This window comes from Chelonia mydas, chromosome 22 (genome assembly GCF_015237465.2).
Source record: "Chelonia mydas isolate rCheMyd1 chromosome 22, rCheMyd1.pri.v2, whole genome shotgun sequence".
NCBI lineage: Eukaryota > Metazoa > Chordata > Testudines > Cheloniidae > Chelonia > Chelonia mydas.
Window position 1 is genome coordinate 4,144,482 of NC_051262.2, and position 21,846 is coordinate 4,166,327.

At 47.6% G+C, this 21,846-nt stretch overlaps 1 protein-coding gene across 3 annotated transcripts in view; it reads right to left on the reverse strand.

Annotated features, from left to right (window-relative positions):
- The window catches only part of KIRREL3 (kirre like nephrin family adhesion molecule 3), a 727,383-nt gene that overhangs the window by 154,214 nt on the left and 551,323 nt on the right, over positions 1–21,846 (reverse strand). For all 3 annotated transcript variants that reach the window (XM_037882238.2, XM_037882237.2, XM_037882239.2), the window contains exons 5-6: positions 21,496–21,653; positions 14,598–14,748 (exon numbers count right to left, since the gene is read on the reverse strand). In XM_037882238.2, the coding sequence (XP_037738166.1) occupies positions 14,598–14,748; positions 21,496–21,653 (309 nt within the window). The remainder of the gene's footprint in view (positions 1–14,597; positions 14,749–21,495; positions 21,654–21,846) is intronic.

Genomic DNA, 21,846 nt, shown 5'->3' on the forward strand with positions numbered 1-21,846 from the left:
TTATTTTTCTTGTAACCATTTCTGACTGTTATGCCTCATTACTTGTATTCATTGAAAATCTCTCTTTACAGTTAATAAACTTGTTTTACTGTTTTATCTAATCCAGTGTGCGTAAATTGAAGTGTCTGAACAACTATTTGAATTAATGAGCTGGCTTATTGTTCCCGTAAAGGAATAATGAACTTAAAATATTTTGCATGGTCCAGGAGAGGGCTGGGCAGCACAGGACATACAATGCTGGGGGGAAATCTGGGACTGGGGGTGTGTTGGGGTCACCCTGCAGTATAACCCAGGCTGGTGACAGCCCGAGTGTAACCCAAGTGCGGTTGACAGGCTGCAGTTATATCCAGATACTCAGGGTAGGGCTTGTATGCTGAGAGGCTGTTTGTGAATGTTCCAGGTGGGAGCTACTTCAGCCACACATTGAAAGGCACCCAAGGTTGCAGGGCAGGGGTGACATATTAGTCTAGATTGTACCTTGGTATGTCACACCTCCATCTACCCACACAGAGGTACAGAATGAGTATGTTTCACCCCCACCCCACTGTACTGTCTTGCCTTGGCCCTGAGCTGGGAGGACCCTCCCCCCCAAGGGGGATTCATAGATTATGAGGCTAGAAGGGACCATTCGGCTCATCTTAATGTGAGCTTCTGTGTGACCCCAGACTATAGAACATCAGAGATTCCTGGCTAACACGCACTCTCCGTGCTCCTCTTGGGGTGGTGCTCTGTCTCCTACTGGTGGCTGGGTCACACCTAGCAGGCAATGAGCTACTAGCTCAGACAACCGAGGTTTATACTCTTAGAAACATAGATCCCGGGTCCAATTCCTGCTGCCGCTGACCCAGCCAGGAGGGCGGTATTACAAGAACAATCCATTTCACCTAAGCCACTGAGCCCCCATCCGACAGCACTTTCCAGTGATAAGAGCTGCAGCGGAGGCTAGTGCACCCACAATGGGCTGAACGCCAGAGAAGAGGCTGGGGAGGAAGAAAGCTCTCCTGCAAAAATAGGCATTGCTGGTCCTTGGTGCCTTCAGGATCGGGTCCAAAGTAAGACAGATGCTGCTCCAGGCTCTCCCTGGTGGTTCCTTAGGGCACACCAAGCGAGTCAGAGCTGTGCGGAGCTCACCTCAGAAGGAAGACATCCTTTCTGCAGGACCTCACTGGGCTGAGCTCGCTGAGAAGCAAAACAAGGGAGCGGCAGAGTTAGCCCCTGTGAGTGAGCTTGGCAGGATTCATAGGAGTGGGGAGGTCACACAGAGAGGTGGTCATCTCAGAGGGACAGAAGAGAGTAAGACAGAAGAATAAATATCTGGACAGCAAAGCAGGATGCTGAGCTACCTTCTCTTCACCGGGCTCCCACCTCATTAGGTGGGCAGAATTTACACTGCCAGCTCCCTGCTTTGTTGTGAGCACAGCCACCTGCCTCCTTGATGGGAAATTATGATGGGAAATTACAAGTATTTTCAGTTTACCCTAATCTCATTTAAAAATGTGCAATTCAAATGGCAATAAAGGCAGAGCAGTTGGGAATATAAATGAGATGTGCTAACACAACAGCTCAGAGATATATAGCGCGCTCCTAATTCATTTGCAGGTGTCCTGACACTTCCCCATTGTTATACAACAACAGCTAATCACCTTCCTTTGTTAAGTATGAATCACACTTCTCTTTAGTAGCTTCCCCATTGTTTGATGGTTTAGTAGCTGTGTTTAGGATTTATAGAGGAGCCTCTTTGTATAAAAAGGAGCAGGGCTCCCTTCTGCACTTAAAAAATGTAGATAAAAAGAAGGAGAAAATGAATTAAAAAGTCTTTGATCTTTCCTGTCACAAATGGGATTGTGCTTTCTAATGCTCTAGTAATGTTCCAGAGATTCCCCGTAACAAAGGGAGACACCTGCAAATATTTTTAAAAAGACATTTACATAAATGATAACTCACCATAATGTAATGCTACTCAGTTACAATTATAATTCCTTCCTGGCTGCTTGCAATTAATTTGAATGATTGAATTGACTTGACCCAGCCGGCAGCCAACTGGGAGGAGTGCATACATGCATGTCCACGTACACACATATATTGCATAATCTCATTCACCAAACATTATTTGGTATGAACAGGATCAAGACTACTGGCTTGGGCCCCGATTCAGGAAGGCAAATGCCTTTCTTTGAGCCCCTGAGTACTCATTGGCTTCAGTGACTTGGAGGTATGTTTCACTGCGGACTTAGCAAGGACTCTTACTTGGGTGTTGTCCCTAATCCCCCTCCTGTCCACACACAGAACCCTCTCACCTGAGTTCAGTGCTGCTAAACCCAGGCCAGCTGGCCGGGTGAGGGGTAAAGGCTAAAGCCCAGGTGCTGCTTCCTCTAGGGCCAGTAGTGAGGACACAGGCTACACGCCTTGCATGCCAGTAGTCCTCCAATTGCCCCCTTGTGCCCAAAAGGACAGACACATTCTCTCACAATTCTTTGGGAAAGAAGCTGAGCTGCTCAGCTTCTTGGAAAGTTAGAGACTAACAAATTTATTTGAGCAGAAGCTTTTGTGAGCTACAGCTCACTTCATCGGATGCATACAGGGGAAAATACAGTGGGGAGATTTTATATATACAGAGAACATGAAACAATGGGTGTTACCGTACACAGTGTTACGAGAGTGATCAGGTAAGATGAGGTATTACCAGCAGGAGAGCGGCCGGGGGGGGGGGGGGGGGGGGGCGGAAGAAACCTTTTGTAGTGATAATCAAGGTGGGCCATTTCCAGCAGTTGACAAGAACCTGTGAGGAACAGTCGGGGGTGGGGGGTGGGAGGGAGGAGACTAAACATGGGGAAATAGTTTTACTTTGTGTAATGACACATCCACTGCCAGTCTTTATTCAAGCCTAAGTTAATTGTATCCAGTTTGCAAATTAATTCCAATTCAGCAGTCTCTCGTTGGAGTCTGTTTCTGAAGTTTTTTTTGTTAAAGAATTGCCACTTTTAGGTCTGTAATAGAGTGACCAAAGAGATTGAAGTGTTCTCCAACTGGTTTTTGAATGTTATAATTCTTGACGTCTGATTTGTGTCCATTTATTCTTTTACGTAGACTGGAAATAGCCCACCTTGATTATCACTACAAAAGGTTTCACCCCCACCCCACTCTCCTGCTGGTAATAGCTCACCTTACCTGTTCACTCTTGTTACAGTCTGTATGGTAACACCCATTGTTTCATGTTCTCTGTGTATATAAAATCTCCCCACTATATTTTCCACTGAATGCATCCAATGAAGTGAGCTGTAGCTCACAAAAGCTTATGCTCAAATAAATTTGTTAGTCTCTAAGGTGCCACAAGTACTCCTGTTCTTTTTGCGGATACAGACTAACACGGCTGCTACTCTGAAACCTGTCAGCTTCTTTGGCAGCTTTAAGATCCATGCGATATGTCCGCAGAAGTCCTAGCACCCTAAGAGGGGAAGAGCAGCACCAATGAAGATGCAGCCATGCGGGGTAGGGTGACGCAGTGTGGCTGCTCACATTCGGGCTAGGCTAGCCTAGGTGCTGGTCACCTGAGTTAACGCTGCAGTGAAGGCAGACTCGCTTAAGAAGTTTGCTGGATCTCCATTGACTCCATTACTCTGCTTGCAGGGAGAATCAAAGCTTACACATGCAGGGCATGTGTGGAGCTGGAAGCAGGGGAAAGAACATATATGCTGCCTCCAGGGACCCAAGCAGCAGGGCAAGTACAAGCAGAGGGGCAGACTCTCATGCCCTTGCTCATGTTGACCAGTACCTTGTAAGGTGCTGTGAAACAAAAGGATATCAGAGAGTCTGACCAAAGCTGGAGTCCTCTGCAGTGCCATGCAACTAGCCCACCAGCCACCTGCATCAGAAGTTTGGTGTATGACCTCCTTGCTCTAAACAGCCATGTCAGTGGGTGGGAAGTGTGTGTGCACGCGTGGAAGCTGTTAGTGACATGTGTGTTTGTGGCGCATGGATGGAGGTTCCCTGTTAATCAGGAGGAGGAAGGAATCTGTGCCGTTCCCCGGTGTAGCTCAGGAGCAAAGAAAGCCGTCACGATTCCCTATGGGATGGATGGTTTCACCAGAGAGCATGGTGCAGCTCCTTTTGCACCCTACTGCACCATTGACATCTTGAGCTGTCTTGCTGAGGGTGAGGCCCCCTTCAAGGGGGCCCCCAGGGCCGCAGGATTAGCAGCATCATTTGAAAGAGCGCTGATTCTAACACTTGCACTGAGTGGAGGGGGAGGAAGAGCAGCAAGGCAGCACCTTCTGCCCATCTAGGGGAGAAACCGCCATGACGAACGGGAGACGCACAGCCCCTTCAGTACCTGCTTGCTGTTACAACGTCCTGCAATGCTCCGGCTTACGTGTGGAAAGCAGCAATCCGGTTAGAGACGCAGCGAACTGGGAACAGTTACGAGGCAAAGGCGCTGGGAGGGCTCTCGCACGAATGTCCATGAAATGCTTACAGATCCCTGCATGAAAGGTGACTCATAGCTACCTTAATCCCCTTCACCCTCACTACCACCTTGAGCCTGCGCTCATGCCAGGACCAGTTCTCATCTCCACCCACTCTCGCCTAGAGAGGAAGGATGGTCTGGCGGCCTAAGTGCTAGTGTGGGACTCAGGAGACCAAGTTAAATTCTTTGCTTTAACATCTGTGATCTTGGCCAAGTCACTTAGTCTCTCTGTGAGTCAGTTCCCCCACTGTACAGTGGGGAACGCAGCCCAGCCCTGCCCTGCCTCCCAGGCATGTTGCGAGTATAAATACAATCTGAAGTCCTCAGATACTTTGGTACCAGGAACTGTCGTTACATCGGTTAGAATCCCACGCCCCTGACCTTGCTGTCACTGACTTCCCCTGAATTCTCATTCCTTTACCTCCATCTCACTTAAAGAAAAGCACAATCCTACAGGCCCATTAAAAAAGGCATTGAAATGAGCAACCACATGGCGCGCAGAGGCGCTGAGCTTCCACGAACGGGTCTGGTGAAGCAGCGAGCCAGCCCGTCTCCATCCTGGCACACAGGATGTGAATTTCAATACAGTCACTGGGCTCCGGCAGTATAAATAGTTTATGGCATATCAAACTATTCAACATGATTTTAATCCCACTTGTGATGTTCAGCGCATAACTCACAGGAGTCTGGCTTTGATGTGGCTGTTGGAACGGAAATCACATTGAACAGATGTTCCAGCTGGAGTCACTTAGTGTTTCCATTACAAACCCTGGTGGGGTTTTGGGTTGGTTTTTTGGAAGGGGGAGGTGGGCTCATGACTCAGCTATTTTATTTGGAAGGCAGATCCTGAATCCAGATGTGTGGTATTTAAAGCAAACTTTTGCTACCATCAGATAGACTAGGGGTCCCCCCCATCACTGGATGGGGTGAGCAGTCTTGTTATGGTATAAGAACCTTTTTTGATGCTCTTTTAAGTGAAAAAAATAAGAAGTTGATTTGCTATCAAGTGATTTATTAGGCTGTTGGTTCATGGGATGGACTCGTTCCTTGGAGTGCTTATTGTTAAAGGAAATGTCCTTCAACCTGGGACAGTAACTACTGCGCAGCTATATCAAAGCTAACATTCGGCATAGCATGTGCAGTGGAAGCTGGACTATGCAGACTCCAGGCCAAATGCTCTGGGAGACATAGGGGCCATGCAAGGAATGGGTTTCAGTGGAATTCGTATGACTGTCTCTGAGGAGGGAGGCCAGGAGTTTCAAAGTGCTGTGTGCTATGGAGATGTACTCTTCCCCAGCCATAGCATGCACTGAGCAGGTAGGAGTAGGGCTGGGCCAGGGGACCGTAGGGCTGTGGCTCTGCAGCTCGGTGGATGTATTGGCCAAATCCGCTGTGCAGGGGCCATGCAGCAGGGAAGGGTGCTTGCCAGGCCTGGGCCGTCAGCAAGGAGGCTCTGAGCCCCCACGCTGACTTCCGCTATCTCTAGCTCCACCATGAGAGCACAGCTCTTCCTGAAACTGTGATGCCAGGGAATTGCTCCCTGCACACTAGTAGTGGGGTTTGCGGGGTGGGGGGGGGAGGGATTCTACCAGGCAGAGGGGAAAGCTAGGATATTAATGCTGATGGGGTCTGGCATGTTTGGGGGGAAGGAGAGACGCTGCTGCCCATTCTCACCCCAACCCCATGGGGTTCCCACACAGGCTTTTGTGGGGTCACTGGGGAATGTTCCAGCACTGGGAGGAGCACCAAACTTCCCCATTGCTCAGGCGTGGGATAGCCAGGTTCTCAGCATCTCCACCCATCGCATGTTTAGATTTTAAAAACCAGGTATTTTCAGAGCATTAAAGCAATTCTTTCTGGAGTAGACATCCACCAATCCATGAGCAGTGGCTTCTACTGAGTTAGCCCTGCCTATTATGCAAATAAGGAGGCAGATCTTTGTAGACCTCTTCTTGGGTGACTAAACTAGGCCCTTTAAGAGTAAGACAAGGGCCAGTGGCTCCAGTCTTTCTGCCTTCTCCAACTACCATGACCTGGCTATATTCTGCTTTCTCCTTGGTCTCCTCCATGCATGCAAGTGTGGTGAAGATATTTAAAGCTGGGTGAACACTGGATTTTCCACATTGTGGGAAATTCCAAGATTTTGAATTTTTTTCTGTTCCGAAAAACAGGAATGAAAACACAAAACAAAATACAAAAATTTGCCATGAAACAAAAAATTTCAGGGGAAAAAAATCATTTCATGGCAATCAAAAGGTGGTGTTCAAATTCTCTTTTTAAAAAACAATTTTATATTATTGTCTGTGTGGATGGTGGTGCCAGGAGGGCTTTGGCTTTCTCATCCATGGGATGCTGTTGCGAGAAGGACTGATGAGCAGAGATGGGGACCACCTAGCAAGGAACTGGAAGAGTATCTTTGGATACAGACTGGCTAACTTAGTGAGGGCAGCTTTAAACTAGGTTCAACAGGGGCAGGAGACACAAGCTCACAGGCAAGTCCAAAACATGGAGACCTGGGTGAAGGGTCAGAAGCTGGGGGAACATGGACAATCACAGCAGGGACAAAGGAGCAAGGAGGAACTATAGAGGGGAAATATAATGTACATCGTAGATGTCGGTACACTAATGCAAGAAGCATGGGGAATAAACAGGAAGAACTACAAATTCTAGTGAACAACCACAATTATGACATAATTGGCATCACGGAGACTTCGTGGGATAATTCATATGACTGGAATATTGCTATAGACGGGTACAGCTTTTTAAGGAAGGACAGGCAGGGGAAAAGGGAAGAGCTGTTGTTTTGGGTAGCAAAGATGTATACACTTTGGTTGAGATAGAAGTGGGAGGCACACCTCTTGAGAGTCTTAGGGTAAAGATAAAAGGGGCAAAAAAAATAAGGGTGATGTCACGGTAGGGTCTACTTAGACCACCTAACTAGGAAGAAGTCATGGATGAGGCTGTTTTTAAACAACGAACAAAATCATCCAAAGCACAGGACTCGATGGTGGAGGAGGATTTCAACTACCCAGACACCTGTTGGGAAAATATAGCGGGGCTCAGATTATCCAACAAGTTCTTGCAATGCATTGGAGATAACTTTTTATTACTGAAGGTGGAGAAAGTGACTAGGGGAGAGGCTGTTCTAGATTTGATTCTGACAAACAGGGAGGAACTGGTTGAGAATTTGAAGGTAGAAGGCAGCATGGGTAAAAGTGATCATGAAATGATGAGTTCATTATTCTAAGGAATGGTAGGAGGGAAAATAGCTGAATATAGACAATAGACTTCAAGGCGGCAGACTTTAGAAAACTCAGAATTGGTAGGTAAGATCCCGTGGGAAGCAAGTCTAAGGGAAAAAAGAATTCAGGTGAGTTGGCAGTTTTTTTTTGTTTGTTTGTTTTTTTTGTTTGTTTTTTTTTACAGAGACATTATTAAGGGCACAACAGCAAACTATCCCAATGCATAGGAAAGAGATTAAGTGTGGTAAGAGACCATCCTGGCTTAATCAGGAGACCTTCAATTACCTGAAACTCAAAAGAGTCATACAAAAAGTGGAAACTAGGTCAAATTATGAAGGATGAATATAAAAAAAAAAATGAACACAAGCAGCTAAGGACAACATTAGAGATGTGAAGGCAAATAACGACATTAAACTAGCTAGGGACATAAAGAATAACAAGAAAACATTTTAAAAATACATGACAAGCAAGAGGAAGACCAAGTACAGGGTAGGCCCATTTCTCAATGAGGAGGGAAAGACAATAACAGAAAACACAGCAATGGTCAAAGTGTTAAATATCTTTTTTGTTTCAGTTTTCACACACACAAAAAAGTTAGTGAATGGACGACTAACACAGTGAACATCACTGTAAACGGGGTAGGATCTGAGGCTAAAATAGGAAAAGAACAAATTAAGACAAGTTTCTTAGACAAGTTAGATGTCTTTAAGTCAGTAGATCCTGATGAAATACATCCTAGAATACTTTAAGAATGGTCTGAAGAGATTTCTGAGCCATGAGTGATTATCTTTGAGAACTCATGGAGGACAGGATAGATCCCAGAGAACTGATAAAAGGGCAAATACAGGCCCTATCTATAAAAAGGGGAATAAAGACAATCCAGGGAATTACAGACCAGTCAGCTTAACTTTGGTATCTGGAAAGATAATGGAGCAAATAACCAAACAATTTGTAAGCAAGCACCTAGAAGAAAATAAGGTAACAGTCAATAATGGATCTGTCAAGAACAAACCATGTCAAACCAACCTAATATCCTTCTTTGACAGGGTAACAAGCCTGGTGGATAGAGGGAAGCAGTACATGTGATCTATCTTGATTTGAATAAGGCTTTTGATACTGTCAACATGACCTTCTCATAAACAAACTAGAGAAATATAGCCTAACGAACCTACTATAAGGTGGGTGCACAATAGGTTGGAAAAGTGTACTCAGAGCGCAGTTATCAGTGGCTCACAATCAAGCTGGAAGGGCATACTGAGTGTGGCCCTACAGGGATCTGTCCCGGTTTTGGTGCTGTTCAATATCTTCATAAATGATTTGGATAAGGCCATACAGCATACTTAGAGAGTAAAGTTTGCAGAGGATACCAAGATGGGATGGGTTGCAAGTGCTTAGGAGGACAGGATTAGAATTTGAAATGATCTTGACAAACTGGAGATATGGTTCGAAGCAAATAGGATGAAATTCAATAAGAACAAATGCAAAGTACTAAACTTAGGAAGGAACAATCAATTACACAAATACAAAATGGGAAATGACTTCGTAGGAAGGAGTACTGCAGAAAGGGATCTGGGGGTCACAGTGGATCACAAACTAAATAGGAGTCAACGATGTAATACTGTTGCAAAAAAAGCAAATATCATTCTGGGATATATTAGAAGAAGTGTTGTAAGCAAGACAAGAAGTAATTCTTCCACTCTACTTAGCACTGATAAGGCCTCAACTGGAGTATTGTGTCCAGTTCTGGGCACCACACTTTGGGAAATATGTGGACCAATTCAAGAAAGTCCTGAGGAGAGCAACAGAAATGATTAAAGATCTAGAAAAAATGACCTACAAGGAAAGAAAATTGGATTTGTTTAGTCTGGTGAAGAGAAAACAGAGGGGGGAACATGGTAATAGTCTTCAAGTACCTAAAAGACTGTTATAAAGAGGAGGGTGATAAATTGTTCTCCTTAATCACTGAGAAGTAGTAATGGGCTTAAATTGTACCAAGGCAGATTTAAGTTGGACATTAGAAAAAACTTCCTACATGTCAGGGTGGTTAAGCACTAGAATAAATTGCCTAGGGAGGTTGTGGAATCTCCATCATTGGAGCTTTTTAAGAGCAGGTTAGACAAACACCTGTCAGAGATGGTCTGATAATACTTAGTTCTGCCTCACACCTGTCGAGGTCCCTTCCAGTCCTACATTTCTAGGATTTAAAAAAGTTGAAATGAAGAGTCATTTTTAAACGGGAAATCAAAATGCTCCATTCCGCCCCGCCCCCACAAACAAAATGTTGTCAAAATTGACATTACCGCAAAATGTTTCCCTTTTGACAAATCCAAAGGAAAAGCATTCCATCTGGAAATCTCCAGCCAGCTCCATTGCTATCACATGGTACTATCTGAGAAGCCGATGCGGCCATGCAAACAGACAGTCACATAATGGCGTACACACAAGGCAGCAGAGTGGGGGGAGGGTGCAAGCAATAGGTGCTTAGCCCAGATATTCTGCAACCGTGATATTCTTTTAATGTAGTTTCTTAACGGAATTGTCTAGGTTAAAACAGTTCTATAAACTGGGTTTATTCCTCTAGACACCCCAGGATAGTCCGCGGAGATCCTCCCCTCTGGGACCCTTTACATCTTGTAAAAAGAGCTGGAGTAGCATGAAGGGGCCCTAAAAGCCCCATAACTGGCCAGGGGAGGATTCCTCCAGTGTAGGCATTGTGGAAGACCACCATCAGATTGCCCTTCGACTGGAGGAACCCCTTGCAAGCCCACGTGGAGGGGACATGCTGGGAGTAGGACTAGGGATGGGAAAATGTGTTGTAAGTGGGTCTGCAGCACACGGTGTGGATTCTAGGCAGTACTGTGTGGACAGGTTGTGGCAATGCAGCTAGGCTCCCAGAGCGGTTTTAGGTTATGCCAGGGGGCCCTCCAGCCCTCAGAGCAGCCCAGGCTGGGGAGGGTGCGTCAAGCCATCTTAGCCCTCCCTTGCCCCATGGAAAACAGGCACAGCACAGAATCTCACGCAAGGTGCACAGTGAACCCAAGGACTTCTGCTTGCAAGGATGCTAAAAACTTTCTGCGGGGGATGCACTACATTTTCAATGGCACAGGTCAATGCCCATTACATTAGACAGCAAAGGCTCAGTTCTTCCAGGGGCAGACCGCACAGACCCCGAAATCATCAAAATCCATGGGATTACTCAGGTGCTTCAGGGAAGAGCACTCGGCACCTTGCAGGATGGAGCTCAGAGTGGGCAGGAGATGCTGCCTAGCATGTTAGGCCACGCATGCATGGTCTGGGCTACAGACTACGGACTGCTTCTCAGTCACACTAAGACCCCTTTACACTGCTGTGGCAGCCCAAAGGCTCAGCAAGGAAGGTGAACATTTCACCCACATTAAGGCTTCTTTACACTGGTGGGGTGTGTGTGTAAAAGAGCCTTGCTGCAGTTGAGAATCGGGCCCACAGCACCACCCGTATGTGAAATTTGATTTCCAAACCCTCGTAAGCTCACTCAAATCAAACCCAATTTTCCCAGCAACACTTTTCTTCAACGTGGGCTATTTCCAAGCCGAATTTCAATGCTCAGACCCCTGACGTTTTGATGCTGGGGCTGTTCAAATAAAGGGATCCAAGCACTTTTTTGTTTCTATAACGGGGACTGGGAATGTTTCCCTCTGTCCTCTCATTCAAAAAGGGTCAGACATTTTTTGCTCAAACCGCCGTGGGGGAATCAGGTAGAGACGGGACCTGGAAAGCTTCAGCCTGGGAGATGAAAGGTTTGGAACATTGCGGAGGATTGAAAACAAGGAGTTAAAATGGAAACACCTCCGTGCACGTCAGACAAAACTGACCAGGGAACACAAGGCCCATGCGCAGTCCAAGTCCTAACTCTGCACAGGGGGATTTGACACCACCTCCCCATTGCAGAGATCCCTTCCAGAGCCTTATGTACTACGTATCTGCCCACTTTAACTCCTAGGGCTTGCTTCTGCACTGCCATGCACCATGCAAAGCCATTGACCCCCAGTGCCGAGCAGCGGTATACAACACTCCCCTTCTAACTGGGCAGCATTTCACATCACATTTCACAATGATGAGGGCCATATAAAGTACCTGGGTGAACAGCTAGCTAGGTAGACAGAATGAAAAGGGAGAGCTAGTGAGAGTGCCCGCCTGCAAGTAGCTTGATAGCTAGATGGACTTAAATGATGGCACAGGCCCCGCTACATCTGAGTGGCCAGTGGTGGCTGCAAGTAGCCAGCTGTGGTTCCTTGGTCCTGGCCGACATTAGAGCAGCAGGAGGACTACTCTAAATTCCACTGCTGATGTCAGCTCCAGAAGGGAGCTAGTCGAGGCCCAAGCTTCGTAGAGTTTGGCTCCCTCATGTCCCGCCCCATCTTGCCCCCACTTTGTCTACTGGCATGCCCCATCCTCCTGCTTACCCCAGAAAAGGAGCTGGTGTAGGAGGCACTTAGGCTGCCTCCAGCAGCTTAACACCTACATAGGGACAATTCCCCAGGGGGATCTCCAGCCAATTTAAGTTCAGTGGAAAGTGAATGTAGCGAAGTGGAAAATCCATCTCTCAGGGTGTAAGGCAGTGGGGAACCAGGCTGTGTATGCTGAAGGGATGCAGAGAGGCTGGAGTACATTCTGTCTTCAGGGGTGAAATTCACCCCAGCGCAGGCTGATTAATCTGTCTTGCTGTTATTGTACCCCTCCATCTTCCATCCAGCGCTGTTAAATTGATATCCTCATTAGAGCCCATTAAAAGCAACATTCTTTTAATGGCTGGATGGGATTATTATTATTACTTTCACAGCATGGTGTATTTAATGGTTTGGAGTAGAAATTGGTCTTCTTTATTGGGTCTCTCCCTTTTGAAATGGATTCCACCATGCTCGGAGATTCAGATCACGTTGCCTGCCCCGTTCTATACAGCGCAGTCTAATGATGTCTCTGGCTTTCTGTTGTTATTATTGTGTGTGGGGGGGGGGGGGAGGGGATGCGTGTGCAACTGTTGTAGCCAATTGCTATCTGTGAAATAACCCGTGCCATTATCTCATCTGATCTCACTGATTCTGTCAGGACATACCACAGAGTCACCCAAGAACCTGTTAATCTTCCAGCAGAAAACTGGGAGTCTTAAATGGAGACTTTTCTGCTGCACTCAACTTTGCTCAGCTAGTTTTAATTGGACTCTGGAAAGCAGTTGGCAGCCTAATATTTAACACCCTGCAATTGCAAATTGTTGGCAAATGCAGCTGCAAGAATTGTGTGTGCAGATGAAGCGGGGCTGGGGGAAGGGCCAGCCTGAGCCTGACAGCAGCAGATATTGAAAGGGAGTTAGGGTGGGTGCATCTCAGATAGATGCAGTGGCCCAGACCGAAATCGATACTTAGGGGAGCTATATAAAGTTTGGCCTGTCTTGTTCTCTGCATGTGCCTGTCCCCATCAGCTGGAGTTTTAAACTGGCCATATTAGACTGGGACTGAATGAGACTAGGACATTTATGCAAGCCTTTAAAAAGGTGTAGGTGGGGGAATCACAGACATGGCTACAGAAATTCTGTGTTGTGGGCTAGGCCACTCCATCATGGGGATGGGTATTAAATGTATTTAAAAAAAGCTGTCCCAGCCTTGAAATTTTCTAACAAACTAATAAAATTCCCTCTAAGATTAATAGATTCCAAGGCCAGAAGGTACCTCTGTGAGCATCTAATCTAACAAGGCCAGAGAACTGCCCCTAAATAATTCCTAGAGCACAAGCTTTTAGAAAACCCTCCAATCTGGATTTAAAATTGGTCAGTGATGAAGAATCTACTGTGACTTGGTAAACTGTACCAATGGTTGATCACTCTCACTCTGGAATATTTACACCTTATTTCCAGTCTGAACTGGTCTAGCTTCAACTTCCAGCCATTGGATTGTGTTAGACCTTCCTCTGCTAGATTGAAGAGCCCATTATTAAATATTTGTTCCCCACGTAGGGACTTACAGACTGTGATCAAGTCACCCCTTCACCTTCTCTTTGTTAAGCTAAATAAGTTGAGCTCCTAGAGGCTGTCATTATAAGGCAGGTTTTCTAACCTTTTAAACTACGAGCAATGATGGACCTGATGCTTCTTTGAGGCCTCTTTAAATCCAGGTACAGAGCCCTCAGCCTCTAAGTCATGGGTTCAAATCCAGATCATGCATCACTGGTGAATGAACCTGCTCGTATCACCTGTGCCTTATATGGAATAGTTTGGTGGTCTCAGACAGGTGCCCGGTCAACAAAACGACCATCATAATTGGCATGGTTGCTGGCGACACTATGAACATAGACTATATGGAGGGCATAAGCATGGAGACCCTAGGTACTCCCACAGCTAGGGACAGGCTGAGCAGTTTGTGTAGAATCAGAATCTTTGCTCCCAAGCTGAATCTCAGCAAGTCAAGGTACTCTCCCATCCCCACCATGTTATTTGGTTCATTTTCTCACTGCTTCTGTGGTTGTTGGTTCTGTGGAAATCCCAGGATACCCTGAGAGTGGCCCTTCTGATGGGATCTGGCCTGGGATCCCCCACTCTCAGGAGATAGCCTGTCTACATGGAACATTCAGATCAGTTTTGCAGCTCCAAGAACGTTCAAGAGACTGGAGAAGTTCTGGGGAGATGTCCAGACTTCTGAATGCTGTGTCAGATCAGTGCCCTGAACTGATCACTGGCTACTCGTAAGACTGCAAATACAGAGATACACTGGAGCCAAACCCCAAACTCAGAGCCTGATCTGGTTCGGAACTTTGCACTTAGGGCCCCACTCTAGCCAAACTCAGTCATTCAGGAACCAGGGAATTCCCAGGGCAGGGCGGCATTACAAAACACACATGGCTGGTCTGGCCGGTCACACACTCACGCTGTATGTCGATGGTCACGGACGTCTCCTTCCCGCTGGGAATGGCTTTGTTGGTGGCCCGGCAGACGATGTTCTGCCCGTTCTCGATGTTGGAGGGGCCGATAAAAAGGGTGCTCACGATGCTCTCCCTCTTGCCATCTCGGAGAAGCGTCTGCAGGGGGAGAAGCAGGGATGAAAGTTGGTTACTCTTGAAAGGGGCAATATATTCTTTACTCTTAGCTGTGTTTATTATTTTAGAGCTTAGGGACCAACAAGCATGAAACCAGGTTATGGTAGTGGTAGGCACTGTACAGACAGAGCGGTAGACAGTCCTTGCACGAAGATCTTACAATCTAAATGATTGCAATTCCTATGGGGTTTGCAAAGGAGTTGATGGGGGTTAAGTGCACAAACTCCAATGAGTTTCAATGGGAGTTGGGTGCTTAACTCCAATAGGCTCCTTTAAAACCGTGCAGTGCCTTGCACCCAAGGATGACAGCTCTGGTGAGATTCATCCCACTCGCCATCCCAGGCAGGGAGATGTTTGTATTGTCAACTGAACAGACCTTGCAGCCATCAGGGGTTTCACAGCCAGTGGCCTGCTTCTTGCTCCTTGGGTCACCTCACACACCTGTGCCAAGCAAGTGTGAAACACTGCCATGCCAATCCAGTAGCATTTCACGCCCACTTTGCACAACAGGAAATGAACAAGTATGCTGCCAGGCAGCACGGGAATCAGGCCCTGAAGACTACAAAGGACCATAAGATTCCTAGAGAAGCAGCATAAAGTCACCAATTGCTGCAATGCATTGCACTGTGCAAACTGCAATTTTGCCTCCAGTGAAGTTTGCTTAGAGTGAAGGAAAGAAGCAAGCTGTGTGATCTAGGGCTTGGAGCAGAGAGTGGGGTGCCAGCGGCCAAACCCATCCCAGGCAAAACATCACTCAAGTCAGAATCAGGCCCGAGGACTCCTGGGTTCTATTTTTGGGTCTTCCTAGGGCTCACTCTGTAGCCTTTGGAGAATCAGCCCTTTGTGAATCCATCTCTGAATTTCCACGGGGGGGGGGATCACACCACCTCACTAGCCATCAAGAGAACGAATGCTTGCATTAATTAATTATTATTATTGAGGTTTCTTTCGTTCCGGACCTCTAATGTAGGCTAATCAGACAGGTAATGCATGCCATGAGAGAGAATATTAAAAAGCCATTAACGAGCTGCCTTGCAAGCTCTGCAGTGGACGATGTGTTCAGAAAGGGTTGACGCCACGCCCCGGGTGTAAATCGTAACCACTCTGATTTGCTAGTGTTACACACCCACTTTGCAGCGGTGCAAATGGTGACCCAAGGTGCAGGGCCATGGAGCATCACGCCCTGTATCTAGCTCTACGCCCCACCACGGCACAAGGCAAACCTGCGGTTTTCCTTTCTCCTTGCCCTCCTATGGCACCGTATAAGGAGTGATAATGTATAACCCTCATCTTGATCAGCCCCAAGAAGCAGGGGAGGCCATCAGAGGCGCTAGCGAGGCAGCTGAGGACGCTCCACTCCAATGCTGCAGTTATCCCCCATCGCACACAGGCTCAACCTTCGGATCTGCCTGTTCGTGGGCAGGGAGGAAGGTCTTTGTGAAAGGAACCTGGCGTAGCGAGTAGAAATCTCCTGCTGGGCGGATCTGATTTATGGCCCTCCGGCAGCATGGCCAACCAAAACGTTCAAAAAACGACCCATCAGGCCTCCAGAAAACCATGCGATGGGTGTAAAAATCAGGAGGTTTTTTAAAAAAAAATAATAAACGTTCAGTTCTTTTATTTGCCTTTAGGATTCTGAACGTTTAGGATACACTTACGTCACAGTTTCAAGCCTCTGCAACCAGGAATGCTAGAAACCTGACTCCAGGAGCTGGGGCTTTAAGAAAAACACCAAATATTGCGAGACTTGTAATAAAATCATGAGAGCTGATGACATTGCCACAGGGCTATAGGCACCACCTGGCCCCATCTGGCATGGAAAGTCCCTTGCGTGATGCCTCCCCAGTATGACAGCCCTCTTCCTCCAAGCCCTTCCATGCCAGCTGCTTAAGATGCACTGGGAGTCTCGGCTTCTCATTTGAGATGGGGCCACACTTCGTATGCAGCGAGTGCGCTTAAGCTTTGGAATTAATGCAAACACAAACACAGATATATTTGAAAAAGGGCTGATATTCCTTCACTGTCACAGCAATTGGCGGGTCTGAAATGAAGAGGGCTTAACTCTCTCTTCCCCAGCGCCGGGACTGACCCAGCCCACAGCGGAGAAGAAGATTTGGAGCGATTGCAATTAGTTACAAACGATTACATGTTAATGGCCTAGATTTTAATTAATTTCACCCAAATTGGTGCAGAGAGGGGTCAGTTCTTTCAGGTTTTAATTAGCGCCATCTGCCGCGTGGCATCCTGGGAAGTGGGGGCAGGAAGGGGCAGCTGTGGGTTTGATTTTGTTTTTTGCTCGGTCCCCGTTTCAGGTTGCAAGAGGGAGAGTGAGGCAATGCTGATCAGGGAAGTAATATTATCATGGTGGCTGGACGAGCAGGGTTTGTAGGGGGCTATGGGGATCGTGGATTTGTCCTTGCTCAGTTGCACATGCTGCAGGCAGGTTACCCTTTCACAGCTGTGGTGCTCAACAGCCTGCTTGTTCCTTGCTGGAGACTGCTGCCGGCAGGGGAAATGAAATGTCTCAGGATTTGGGTGTAATAAAGCAGGAATCCTTCTGTGACACTGCAGGCAAATCAGATAGCAGCTAGGGACAGAAAGGTCATAATCCCTATGCAAATGAGATGCTCCCTTCTCCAGTAGCCTCCAGATGGCCTGTGGGGCCAGGTTGACTCATCTGGAGGGAGCTATAGGCAGGGATGGAGGCAGCTGGGCACAGGGGAGACGGATGTCCCCAGGGGCTGCAATCGGATGATGGTTCGCGGGTCTCACAAATTTGTTTTCCATCCGGCCAACACTTCCTGGAGCTGCCCAAGAGCTTCCAAACAGCCCCTGTCTGTCACACCCAGCCCGCCCAGTGCCCTTCCAGGCAGGTACATCTCTCCCCCCACGCCAGGGCTAGTCGGTTTAGGCTGTGGTTGGTTTCTTAAGGAAATACCACCCCCACACACATACTTCTCTTCATCGCTCTCAGGTTTACATGGGGCATCTCCTTGTGGTATCTAAGCCCTGCTTTCACCACCAGCATTGGACGCCTCTCCCCGCCTCATCTAGATCTCTGTAGCATCCCCGCTACCTCAGCTTGCGTGGCAGGCTGTGAACCCTGACAGCATCGCCTGACACTGCTGCCTTCCTGCTCATCTGAGGCTCTCTGCTTGTGTCAGGGCGAGGTCCACTGCTACCATCCTGACAGGCCGGGCCCCAGCGCTCACTCCAGAACTGGGCGTCTGGTGCCTGCCCTCACTATCCCTGCTGAGATCTCAAGAGTCATTCCCCTCATCTGGTTTCTCCTGGCCTCTGTTCGGTAGCTCTGCAGGACAGTTGGGCTCCAGGACCCAAGGGAGTTCATCCCCCCATGGCCCAGGCAACTCCTTGCTGCTGACACCACCCTCTGTGATGGAATTTAATGGGTCATGGACCCCTCTGCCTTTGGCTCCTCATTACCTGTTGCAAGAGCCAGTGTCTTGTATTGGTCTGGGAGCCATCGCTTTGGGCAAGATGGTGACTAGGGCGGTGATGGAGAGAAGGAAGCAGCAGAGCCAGCCTCTCGGGGGACCCCAGACGCTGTGGCATGTGCTACATCCCAGCTGTTTCCCAGGAAGAACAGCAGTGACAGCTCTCTGCCCGGGCTCGAAGATCCATTCTGGAACGGCTCCCTGCTCTAGGCCGCCCTGTCAGTTGATGTCGCAGTAGCACTGACTCTGCAGCAGAGCTGGGTGAAATGTTTTCAGCAAATAGTAAATTCACTGAAAAATGCATTTTTTGAGGTACTGAAACAATCTGCAAATTCAGGTTGAATTTGGCAACTCATTTTGGCCAAAAACAAAATTATTTTTTCCCCTGAGGAAAAGTCATAACAGTTCATTTCAACCATTTTGAAACAAAACATTTGGACTTTTCATTTAGAAATGTAGCAATACTTATTTTTTCACCTTGGACTTGCCCCAACCAACCAAAAAGGTATGTGTGTCTATCTACTCCCCTCATCAAGACGGAGGAAGGCTATAGGAGGGGCGTCGACAATCAATCTGCAGCTTCTGTACGTCCAAACCATCAGTGCCATCTACCAAGCTTCCTGCCTTAAAGCTCTGGCCGCTGCAAAAAAGCCAACAACTATTCCTCGGGGATTTCATCAACGATTCATTCCTGGATGGCCATCTGATGTAACCAGACTATACCAGGAATTTAAATCCACCAACAATGAGCAGGTTATTGAAAAAACTAGAGCTCTTCTAGATCAAACCAGGCAAGAGTGATGGAAAGAAACTGTTTCCAAATTGTATTTCACAAAGCCCAGTCTCAAAGCCTAACAAACTATTACGAGATTGAGGGGAGATTCTCGTTGGGACAAGAGAGTTATACCCAGTTATTGCATCCCAGCTGGTGGTCAATGGCAGAGCTCATAATCAAGACAAAGCCTTCAGACATGCAGTTGAAATGGTGGCTGCTGTGAGATGGCAGGTTCTGAGCATGGACGTGAACCTGATGACTCCTTTTACCGATCAAGAGCATCACAACTTCAGGTCAGATCCCACTGAAATCTATGGACAGAGCCCTAAAACCCAGCCTTGTCCTTCCACACAATCACACCACTTGGATGAAAGAGCCTTCTCCTGGAGAACAGGCATGAGCAAACTCAGCTGGAAATCAGCTTTGTACAGCGAGCTAGGATTTAAAAAACAGGCTTATAATGGAAAAAGAATGGTTTTGTAGGCTTAACTGTGGAGTCATTACTGGAGCTCCACAATGAAGTGAAATAGTAAAAATAAATAGTAAAATCATTTGGTCTTGGGAGAAGAGATACCTATACATATAGGCAGCACTGTGATCCCTGAGGCAACTCCTGAATTGCACCAGGGATGAGTTTGGCTCTGTACCCTTCCACCTTTCCAATGCAGAGGAAATATAAGAGCCACAGGAGGCCAATGCAGCTGCACAAGGAGCTTTTTGGCTATCTAAAACCCAAAAGGGACACATACAGGAAATGGGAGGAGGGGCATGTCACCAAGGAAGGAATAGCGCAAGAATGTGGGGACAAAAAACCAGGAAAGCCAAGGCAAAGAACTGTCAAGGAACGTACAGCCCCTTCCTGTTGTCTCTAACAAATATCAGACAAAAAGAGAAAGATCAAGGATGGCGTGGGCCCACTGCTCAATGGAGAAGGTGAGCTGGGGACAGAAGGCAGAGCTGCTCAATGCCTACTTTGCTTCAGTCTTCTCTCAAAAGATAATGTGACTGGATGACTAGCAAAATTACCAAAGACCACGGCCTTGGATGGGTTAGACACAACAAATCCTGCGTCTTGGCAGGGGGTTAGACTAGATGGTCCTTGCAATCCCCTCTGACCCCATGATTCTATATTAGTGCAGTAAAAGCTGTTCAAACACGAGCCACGTTTCAGAACCAAGTTTCACTATCACAGTTATAACACTGAGCACTTTCCTACGTCTTCAAGTCGTTTTAACTAATACAACCCATCCACCCACGGCACTGTAGGTATTTATGGTCACCCCATTTTAGAGATCAGGAACCTGGGGTTAGGTGCCACAAACTACCCAGTGGCACAAAGGTCAGAGGTGAAACTAGAACCCCACACCTCTTGGCTCCTAGAGCTGCATTCAGCCCCCTGGAACCAGCCTCTCTCTGTTTTACTTCTAGTGAAATCTTGTCAGTCCAAGCCTATAATAATTGCAAGCCAGCAGTTCAGCCCCTGGCTCACAGTGTCACCAGCATAATTGGGATGGAAACTGCTAAAACAGGAACCTTTTGTTCTCTGCTCGCCAAAGGTTGCTGCTGAATTCGTTCAATTTGATGTGCTATTCAGGCCACGAGAGAGACAATCCCCTTCCCTCCCAAGAGACTCATTTCCTCCAAATTGCCCAGCCAACCAGCTTCTTAGCATCACAGAGAGCAATCTGTTCTAGCCAGTTTGGACCCAGAGCCTGCCACTGCTGTGGCCAGTTCTGGCCTCAGGGCTGCACCGGAGAACTGTTGTGTTCTGTTAGGTGGCAGCCATCCACTGGTGCATTTGCACTTCCCCGAGGACAACTCAGGCTGAAATCAATGGGAGTTAGGCACCTGTATACCTTTGAGTATTGGGCCACTGTGCTTTTAGATACGTGGTGAGGAGCACATCAAATAGATGACCTGCTCAGCACTGCCGAGAGGCAGAGCACTGAGCTCTCTGGGCTGGAGGTAGCCAATGAGTCAAATTCACAGCTGAGTCTGCCCTTGACTGCAACTCACAGCTCCTTACACCCTTCCGGCAGCTGCTTTTCTTGCCCCACTCCTCCCCTTGGCAGGGCAGTTGCGTTCACTCCAGTAGGCCATGTTCAGAGATGACATGTAAGGTCGCACGTTAATAAGTAGGTAAGCGTAAGTCAGCCTAAGTTGGTGTAAATCATTTACTGAAGGGTTTGGAGAAGCTTTGAGCCCCTCTGAATATGCCCTTCTGGCTCCCCACTGGATCTCTGCTCTCCCAGCAGCCAGGGGTATAGAAGCTGAGGGAGCAGCACCGAGAAACTTGGGGCCAGAACATCCGCTGGTGTAAGTCAACACAGCACCACTGAGTCAATGGGGTTATGCCAATTGACACCAGTTGAGGAGGACATTGCTTCTGATGCATAAGAGTCACAGTTCTGCTCTGGCCAGTACTGAGTGAAGGACACCTCTGCGAGGCGAGCGAAAGAGCAGTTCCACATCCCCATCCCAAACTCCAGCCCACCTGACCTTGGAGTAGGTGGCTCCATTTATCACTTCTCCATTCCGCATCCAGACGATGGAGGCTGCTGGTTTGGCGTTGTCAGCATGGCAGGTCAGGTTCAGGGGATCCCCAGCTCTCAGGCTAATGACCGGGCCCCCAGTAATTACTGGGTCGTCTGGAGGAACTGCAAAGAAATCAGACAAGAGAAAGAATGTAGTTTATAAGTTTCAGCCAAGCTACCCTTTGCTTGCAAAGTCTGTGCCTGCAGCGGTCCTTAGCAGGGCACACGTGGTGAAAATGGCAACCATGGGCTAAACTACGCTCTGGTACAGTCATGGAACCCCAAGGCAGTCAGCTTCAGTCAGGCTGTGGCTGAT